This window comes from Pseudopipra pipra, chromosome 2 (genome assembly GCF_036250125.1).
Source record: "Pseudopipra pipra isolate bDixPip1 chromosome 2, bDixPip1.hap1, whole genome shotgun sequence".
In the NCBI taxonomy this organism is placed as follows: Eukaryota; Metazoa; Chordata; class Aves; order Passeriformes; family Pipridae; genus Pseudopipra; species Pseudopipra pipra.
The window spans coordinates 87,230,125-87,239,941 of record NC_087550.1 but is presented as its reverse complement, the minus strand read 5'-3'; the positions used below and the strand labels follow the sequence as shown (position 1 = coordinate 87,239,941).

The window sequence follows — 9,817 nt, the reverse complement described above, 5'->3', positions numbered from 1 at the left end:
CATGTAGGGAAGACTTTGGATTGTCTATTTAAAATGTCAACATAATAGGCAATTAAGAATAAAACTTCATTTTAAGTGCACTTCCACATGCTTTTTTTATAATATAGCAAAAACTTCCTATCTTTTTTTTGAGACACTTCACTCCCTACTCTAAAGCTGTTCATTGAAAATGCACTTTCCCCAGTAAACTTCTTTTTTTAAAAAAGTAACTAAAATTTCTATCCTTTCATATGCTAAGAAATGTTTCCTAATTAAAAACACAGTTTATTACAAGACATGTGAAGACAACATATAGTGAAATGAATTTTAATTGTTGTGCTGTGACTAAAGTAAAGTTCTCAAGGCTGCAATTTAACATTCCAAGTTCTCCCTTCCATCTTTATTGATTCTTAAGATTTTGCACAGAAACTCTTTGGGGGCTAGAACAGCAGTAATTGCATCACACTGTTTTCCAAGACTTCAAGTTTCAAAAGCAAACTTCTCAAAAAGTACAGTTCTTGATTTGATTAGATACAGGGACAAAAATATAGCACATACTTGAAGGTTACATGGTCTACAAATGATGGCAATATTTTCCTTGGGAGAGTACAGTTTGTTTTCTTGTAAATACTCAAAAAGGCTCAACTTCAAGCAGTAATAAACACAAGCAAAAGTGATTTAACCCTTAAAATAAATATTCAGGAAAACCTCTCTGTACATACAAGTGAAAGAATATGTAACACTTTCACGCTAAAAGAAAAAATAAAGATTTTGTTCATATAAGCAGCTGAAATCTGCTGTTCCAGCCCAATGTCCCCAGTAAAGAAGGGAGGCACAAACACAGGTGACTACTGTAGCTCACTATCTTATGGCCTTTTTGGACAGGGACATCATCACCATCATTTTTTAATCCCTTTTGTTATATTTATTACAGCATGCCAAATCCTTTGGCATACGTGATGGCCTTCAATAATCTTTCTTTAAGCTTTTCTTTGCTTGAGTACTCCGGAAGCAAAAGTACATTAAAGCATGTGTGAGATGTAGGTAACCTGGGGGGAAAACAAAAACAAACAAACAAGATACTAATTCAGATCTGGGAACATGCAGTACATGCAAAAGAAATACACTGCTATTTCACAAGTACAAAATAATACATTTAAAGGAAATTTACTCTTCTTATAGATTCAACTTTCAGATTTAACTAGGTTAATATCTTAAAAGCACAGAATTCCCTTCCATTTATGAACAAACACAAAAAATGTAGATTTTTTTCTTTTTATTTACCTCTCTGTATCTGGGCCATTTTTGGCTATGATCATCTTTAACTTTCCAAGTCCTCCCACAGGGGCTCTGTCTGTGCCTGTTGTAAACTGCAAGAATAGTCTTTTCTGTTCATCCGTAAATGAATGGACTATTTCCCAGAATTCCCTACCAAGGAAGAAATCAAAAAGTAAGTAAACTTTAAATTTTCTTTGGTATAAGTGAGACTTTCAAAAGTAATTGAGCTTTGAAGGTGTAGTAATTCTAATTAGGCTTAACATCAAGTTTACAAGTTGTATTCGTAAACCAAAACTAACAGAATGTATTCACCAATCAATGAGATTCAGAAGTAGAAATCAGAAATATTATCCAAACACCACAGTTTAACTGTCTTTAAAACATTAACTTAGCTAGGAAGTGTTCTGCAGATATTCTTACTTTATTTTATTATTCCTATTTCCTAAGGAAATACTGATTCAACAATGCTTATATCATCTCCTCTTTTCTAATAACAATACTTGAGTAAAGTGAAATTATACATAATACATTTGCATCTCCAGTACTAGAAAAATACCAAAAGTTACAATATTAAATTCATTATTAAGACACAGGCAGATAAAGTGCTTTTTTATCTTTAAAAATTAGAAAAAAATTACCTAATAATAAGAGAGTCTCTTGTATAGCCACCATCATATTCTGTGGTTTCTTCTAGTGCTTGAAAATCTAAATTCTGTAAGAAGATGATATTTTTAAAGATGACCACTAATTATATATTTAGGATCAAAAAAAGCTCCACTCTCTGGTGTACATTCAGAATTCTTACCCTACTTCCACAAATAAGTAATTCAATTTCCTCTGGTCTAAATAAATATTTCAAAGGAGATTCATTGGTCACCATGTGGAATCCTCTCCGAAAGGCCTTGAACTGCTTTTCTACCGACTTATTGAGTATGTAGTCAGCGTACAGATTGACAAATTCCTGCAAGGAAATAAATCCCTTAGTGCTTCAACACATGCCACTTGAAGTACCTCCCAAAAATACAAGACCCCAAAATACGTGTAACTCTATAATTCTACATGGATTATCTGGGCTCAGCTTTTATTCAGCAACAACAAAGAACGAGTCTCAATGTTGCTCAAACAGGCCGAACACCACACCCAGAAGCTACACATGCATGTATCGATGCTTTCTTTAAGAGGAGCCTTTTCCATTCACAATTACCCTGTGGTATGCCAATTTTAAAAGCCTTTTAAATTTACATTGTAAGTGAGACCAAACCTTTATAGAGTACTACATAATTCTACATATAGTAAGCATATCTAAGAACTACAGATTCTGTTTCGCGGCCCCCGGCCTGGCACGTAGGCGCACGGCGCGGCCCGGCCCCTGGCGCTTGGGCCCAGCCCCGGGCGCGGAACGGAGAGAGAGAGGGGGAGCTTTGCTGGCGCGGACTGTGCCCTCGTGGGAGATGAGAGGAGTAGCCTCGGAGCACACAGAGGAGAAGGACAACTCTAAACTGGGCAGAGGGAGCTCGATTAGCCTTGTAAGGCCATCCATCTAAGAGAAGGTCACTCTAATTAAACCTACGTCCTGAGGACCTCGCTGCCACCGTCCCAGCTCGCTCGGCCCTGGCAGATGAACCTTAGGGTTAAAGGGTGGGTTCAGTTCCGCGCATACTGCATCTCACCTAAAAAATCCATTGCGCAGGCTCGAAGGCCTTACCCACATTTGCAAAGCCCTGTAGCGACATCTTACCAGCGCGCTTGTAACAAACGTGGGCAAAGCCCTTCCCTAATCTTCGTTTGCAAAGCCTAGCCATGACCCATGACCATGATGACAGATTCTGCTTAAAAAGTTGAGCGTACCTTTCTGTTTTCATTTGTAATAGGAATTTTATCACCGTTTTCCTTTAAATCATGCATCATTGGATTGCCAAAGAGATCCGTGTGAGATATTTGAAACGTTATCATCATATCATCTTCCACACTTCCTTCATACTCTAGCAAGTCTCTCAAGCTCTGGTAAAGAACCTAACAGAATAAGAAATACATCTCTGTCAAAAAATGAGCTTCAATAGATTTCACCAAGTAATACCAGAGGACATGAAAACACCTGCCTCAAAAAAGGGTTGTTATATTCTATGACACAAGTCACCTGAAATCTCCCATGGCAGTCCAAACAATGGTTTATTAAGCTCGGCATTTGTAAAAATGAAAACCAGCAGATATTAAGATAAAAAAGAAACATGGCAATGAATATAACTCTTAAAAGAGCCTATCAGTACCCAGCAATATTCCTAAATGCCATGGTCAAACCTGCAACTTAAAAGCCATTAATTGCCTCTTCTTAACTCTTTTGAAACGGTATTTACTTTTGGCATTCAGAACACGTTACACTAGTAAGTGGAACATTTATGTGTTAAAAATCTAAGAAAATGCTGTATTTTATATCATACAAAGTTCAGGCACCAGGCTTTTATCTCCTACATCTTGATTTAAAATGCAAACCACATAGGAAGTAATCCTGAAGCAACACAGATGGGGCAGTCTTTAACATAAGAAGACATTTACGAACAACAAAAAATAAATCACAAGTTAGGTCAGAATTTACCAAGTGGAATCTGAAATTACCTGGAAGAGTTTGCTCTATTCAAAGGAGCAACCAGCTTTCCTCCCTGCTATGCCTTAGGAAAAGCCCAAGACTCTCTTGGAAACCAAAGGCTATGCAGAAAAGGAACAATTATTTGGCTGAGACAGATGTACAGAGCTAGAAAATGCAAAGGGAAGGTAAAAGCAACAACTGTGTGCAAGAAGTAATAAATGAAAGTAAGCCTCAACCTCTCACTATCTGTGTCTTTTTGATTCTTCCACAGGACCTTTAAAAATAACTTGCATTGAAAATGACTGGACTTGGAACTGTTGGTGGTGAAGGTTGGTGAAAACCCTATTGTTCATGCTGTACAGCATTAGAAAAAACATTGTGAGGTTTGACTACTGCGAATTTCATTTTGGTTTGAAAAGCTCTGAAGTGTTTAAGTCATATTAGAATACAAAGAGTTAAAAAAGGATTATTTTAAAAGTCAGTGCAGGTGTCAGAGGAGAAACATAAGAGCACGGGAGAAAGATTAGGAAATGCCCTGACTGCCTTGTTCCATAGAAATAAATCCACTTTTTCTGTCACAAAAGCTTTTGAGTATATAATAAAAATCAAAGAAAACTCAGGGCACTGTCTATTTCTCAATATTATACAGAAAAACTGGTTGAATCTGGTACACTGTTGTATGTAGCCATCCAAAGCAGACTGGATAATGTATTTGTTGATCACACATGCCTCATTTTCAAAAATGAAAAGTTAGTTCTTTCTAAACAGTATCATTATTCATCTTCTTCGAATAGCCTAAGATTTTGCATAACTGCTCATAAAAGGGGAACGTCTCACCATTTGAAATTAAATGAAGCTCACTAAAAACTCACACCAGCCAAGATGAGGGGAAGCTACTGGTGATCTCTGATTGCAGGTGGAGCACGGCCAAGACATCCTGCACAGACACTTGTATGCTCTACCTACCAAAGCTCACATACAGCTCAGTGCTTTTGTACAGCTGTTAACTGGGAAGGGGTGGGGAAGATGGATGCTGATCACTGCTCCCAGACTGTAGGGATATTCATTAACTGCCTCATCTATCTTTTGCTTTAGACAAAAAATAGGAGCATCACACCTTTGCATGTCTACTATTACTTTGACTTTTTTTTCCTAGAAATCTACTTCTACAAATAGCTATAAGGAGCCTAATTTTAGAAGTCTCTTTGGGAAGATACCATTAATATTTGTTTATGCTTAATAGTGCTTATGATATTTAGCAATTCATGCAGTAAAAAAATAAAATGAAGCTTTACTGATACCCAGCCTTATTTGTTGACTTTACAGTTCTGCCTCCTCCATACCAGAGGCTTTATTGCTTATGAATTTATTTTAACAAATATAGACTCTTCACATGAGTCACTGGTTATTTCACTTCCACTTCTGACAGTGATCTTGCGTTTAATTTAAATCTACATTAAGTTATTGCATGAAAAATATATTAATAAACTCAAAGAACATAAGGAACTTACAGGATGAGAGTCTGCCAGATCACGGAAAGTTCCTTTTTTGCCCATTAGCTTCCTGTAGACAACCATGGGAAAATGTACATCCAGTATACAGTTGTTGTAAATAGCCAGACCCAGTACTATGCCAATCAGGGTAAACTGACCCTCAGTTTCAAAAGAGGACGGATTAAACCAGAAGAGTTTTGTAGATTCATCGTATGTGAACATCCCTGTTAAAAAAAAAAAAGTTGAACAATATCTGTTACAATTCAATAAAAACAGCATGTAAAACTTATCATTATTAACCCATTTGCATTAGCCTTGAAAACATGTTTAACTTAACATTATACTGAATTTAATGGCAAAGAGAAACTATTTACCTTAGGGTAAACTGGAGCTGCTCAAAACACTGTTACTCACATCACCACTAAAAACACGCAAGAGACCTGTGATACATCTGCAACACCCACGAAGCTGCACCTGTGCAAGCTTTCATCCCCTCCATTTCTGAGGAACCAGCAACACATTGTCAACATCGATTGTAACTTTGACAAATACAACAGGGCAAGAAAAGAACACAATCAAAAACCATGTGGATGAAACAATCCTGAAGGATTCCAATTACTAAAAAGTGACAGCCTTTCCTCAAAGGCTTTTTCAGGTCAGTTCCAGCAAATGAACAGAACTAGATGCAGCCCTGTGACTGCATTACAAACAATTAAGATGGAGCAGGCATTGACTATCACACATGATTTTAGAGTTAGATGCCCAACAGATTTGTTTGCTTGTTTCAAGGACCATTGTTTCTGCAGCTATTACATACATCTGAACTTGAGGGGAGAAGAGACCATGGGACCACAGGAGGAGCTGCAATTTTACAGCCTGTCACTGTTCAAAGGGAGTCATTTTGCTTTGTCTCCCTCTCTTCATTCAGCTCACTATTTCAGGTGACCAATTTCTGCCCAACTCATGAGCTGAGTGCTGAAGTCTGCAACAAACACCTGAACGGGCACATGACAGAAGTTGCAGGGAGAGGATATGACTGTGCGGACAAGAGATAGGCAAAGAGTCTCTTACCCTTTTGGTTGTATCAAGACACAAGATAGCTCTTCATGAAACCAGAGTTTGTATACAGGCTATAAATTATTTAAATGAATCCTACAATTAAATCCATTGCTTACCTGACTAGATACTGAAACAAGATAAATGCAAACCCCATAGACTTAAGGGGAGAGAGAGACTGCCCTGGACAAGTATAGTCCCAGTGACCTGTTGCTTGTACAGCTAAGTCTCATGATTCCCAGGTAGAACCTAAGAAAAAGTTCCCCAGGCTCCTTATTCCCAACACACTACAAGTCAGATCCATGTGGTCAAGAATATCGACTACATTTGCCACAGGGATTTATCTTGCAGCTCGTAAAAGATATGCTTATTTACAAGCTATCTAGATGTACAAATTGATTACTAAGCCACACGAACAGAGCCACAAAATCACTCTTAATGACTGAAAATGTCACCTTCAGCCAAGAGATAAAGACTGATTTCTCATTCAGTGTCAGGATATGAACTGCAAGCTCATTCAGAGACTCTGGCTTTTCCCCAAAATTGATTATTTATCTCAGTAAGGTACTAGGACAGGGTCAGCTATTCAGGAAGCACACAAATAACAGACTGACACATCAGATAAGGCAACTGGAAAATCAGAAACAGATAAGCAACTCAGGCATATATAGGAGAAACATTATATAGAATTATATAGAATCCTGTGTTCCATTTTCTGAACTGACTGAAGTAACTTCTGGATTACTGGCATATAAAAGCAATATGACTTGCACTTTCTGGAAGACGACAGAAGAGTTAAACTGTTAAAACACAAAACACACAAATCCACCAAATGTCTAATCACGAAGGATTAACAGTTTACTCAGATCCACATCTGGAAACACTTTAATGTGAAATACAATATTTTATTCCCTGACCAAAATTAATACTACAGTGTATTAAAATAATAATGAAACACCAGAAGAAATTGGAATCTTCAGTAAGAGGAAAACAAGTGTATAGTGTTGCTAGGGATATTATATGAAGTTACCACTTCTTTCCTTTTTCCATAGTGACTGTTGCTCATAAATCCAATATTTTTTCTAAGTTACTGCCTCCTCTGAGAAAAACTTTAAGGTAGTCTAATATGGAAACACTTGAAAAAAAACTATTACAACAATATACATCACTCCATACCTACCTATTAGAGGACAGAAATTTTAAATTCCATTTAAAGGATCTCCTTTGTTTTCTCAGGTAAATAAGTGTTTAAAAATCAACAAAAGGCACACTTGGTACATATGGTGCATACATAAACTGTTATGCTGCAATGCATATTAATAGGTGCCAAAGAAAAGACGACTGTGAATGCAAGCTACATTTTCTGCTTTTACATATTTATGCCAAAAGCCAATAAATGTCCTTTTCCCCTATCCCCCAAGTTACTACGAATACAAAAAGCGTACATACTTTTTTGTATTTTGAATATGGAAGTAAAATTTAAAATGTGCATGCACATCTAGTCTACAAACACAGTAAGTATATATACATTGGCTGGATCTTAGCTGAAGCAGACTTTAGCATTATTAAAAAAGAGTATTTCAATATAGGCACCCATACAAGTTCTGTTAAGATAAACTTGGGTTAAAAATCTATTTATTTAGCATTGGAAAGATAACTTCATCAGTCAAAGTACTAAGACTTCCTTATTTTGCAATACTTTAATTTATTTCAAGTAAGCTTGCTATCTCAGATTCCAAATCTCTCCAAGTTAATAGTTTTCAGAGTAAGACTTGCCTATGGCTCTGTACCACTTGTTATAAGAACTGACTTGCATATGGTGAAGGGCAAGTGCCAAGGTTCATATTCTGTTACTGACTCTGGGGACTTCCTCTTTAACCTGGTCAAAACGGATTTCTGTGTATTTTTGTCAATTTTCTAAGCTACAAAACCAAGCTTTCTTTTTTAAAACTGTCCAATGAAACCAAATCAACTAATGGCTGTTGAGCTTCTTTAATGGAAGCCATTACAGGAAGTACAATGAAGCACAATGTGACATCATATATCACATAGAATATATGAAATTAGTATAGGAACCTGGAAGATCTCATTTCTATTCCAACACAAAGTATTTGTATAATTTCATAACATTTCAATCTTTTCAGAATAGCAGACAAGCTGCATACCAAAAGCAGCATGTCCTTGCATGTATAAAGACAGAAGCATAAAAGACTGGTGCAGGAAGCAAGGGAAAACAGGGTAAGATGGAGATGTGACTGCTACAATAGAAATGTTAATTTTTGGCCCCAATATATCAAATTACTCTTGGTTCTTAACTAACTACAATCAAATTTGACATTACGGCCACACTTTGGATCTGTAGAATTGAGACTACCAGATTTATTAAGCTGGAGGAAGGGGAGGAAATAACTCAAAAACTCACCATAGTCCTACTTTTGCTTTATTGCAGAAGCTCTTCCTCTTTGGTTTGATTACTAATTCTAGAAGCTAATCACAAAGCAAAGTGAGGAGAAAGGTGAGAGAACAACAAAGGAACTCTCCAAAGAAACCCTGTACTACTGACTTGTATCTAAACAAGCAATGACAGCTCTCACTAACTACACACAGTTATTCCTTTCATCATTCCTCCTTAGGAGGATGACTGATGATGACAATGAGCCTCAATGTGTGTCAAATACTCTCATGATCACCAGTGAATCTGAAGAGCTTCAGAGAGAAGCAGCAGCGGATAGAAAGGCAATGTATAAACACAGAACAATCCATATTGGAAGGGACCTTCAAAGATCATCCAGACAAACCTTTTGTGAGAACAATCCGTTAAATTAGTAAATTATTAGAACACATACCAATATCTGGATTGAAGATTTCTTCCACAACCAGTTGAAAAAATTCTTTGGAAACACCTCCTTCATCTACCCCTTGCTCTCCTTCAAATTCAACATACAATTGCTTCTTCAAGTCTGCAGGATTTTCCATGGCAATCATCTCTAGCTATTGAGTGAACAGAGAAATATTTCATTAGTAAATCTGTTTACTAGAAGAATTTAGTCAAAACTATCCTCCAAACTTAAGAAGAAAGCAAGCATAAATCAAAACAGTAAAACAACATAGAAACCAACAGTAATGCTAAACTACTCTAAACACGTTTTAGAATCTGGGGATTAATGCAGCAAGAAACTTTCCACAGATCTGATCTGTGAGCTCATTAAGGTTCACAGTCTGTTAGCCTTCTCTATTTCTATTCTTCTAAGCACTTATTTTAAATGTTATCATTGTGTTGCACACAATTCAGAGAAAACAGGAAGAAAACAAGATATATTACTGGGATAATTAAATTCATCTGACAACGAAAAGAGTCTACAATCTGATCTACATGTTTGACAATAAATGGTTTTCTGAAGGGATTACACAGATATGTTTTCAGAGT

The 9,817-nt window shown here is 36.7% G+C and overlaps 1 protein-coding gene across 5 annotated transcripts in view; it reads right to left on the bottom strand.

Annotated features, from left to right (window-relative positions):
- Nucleotides 1–350: 350 nt before the first annotated feature.
- Nucleotides 351–9,817, bottom strand: part of UBE3A (ubiquitin protein ligase E3A) — a 53,477-nt gene continuing 44,010 nt past the window's right edge. For all 5 annotated transcript variants that reach the window (XM_064646240.1, XM_064646242.1, XM_064646241.1 and 2 more), the window contains 7 exons: nt 9,237–9,381; nt 5,353–5,558; nt 3,106–3,270; nt 2,063–2,218; nt 1,896–1,969; nt 1,264–1,407; nt 351–1,028 (listed from right to left, as the gene is read on the bottom strand). In XM_064646240.1, coding sequence (XP_064502310.1) covers nt 908–1,028; nt 1,264–1,407; nt 1,896–1,969; nt 2,063–2,218; nt 3,106–3,270; nt 5,353–5,558; nt 9,237–9,381 — 1,011 coding nt within the window. In that variant the 3' untranslated portion in view covers nt 351–907. The remainder of the gene's footprint in view (nt 1,029–1,263; nt 1,408–1,895; nt 1,970–2,062; nt 2,219–3,105; nt 3,271–5,352; nt 5,559–9,236; nt 9,382–9,817) is intronic.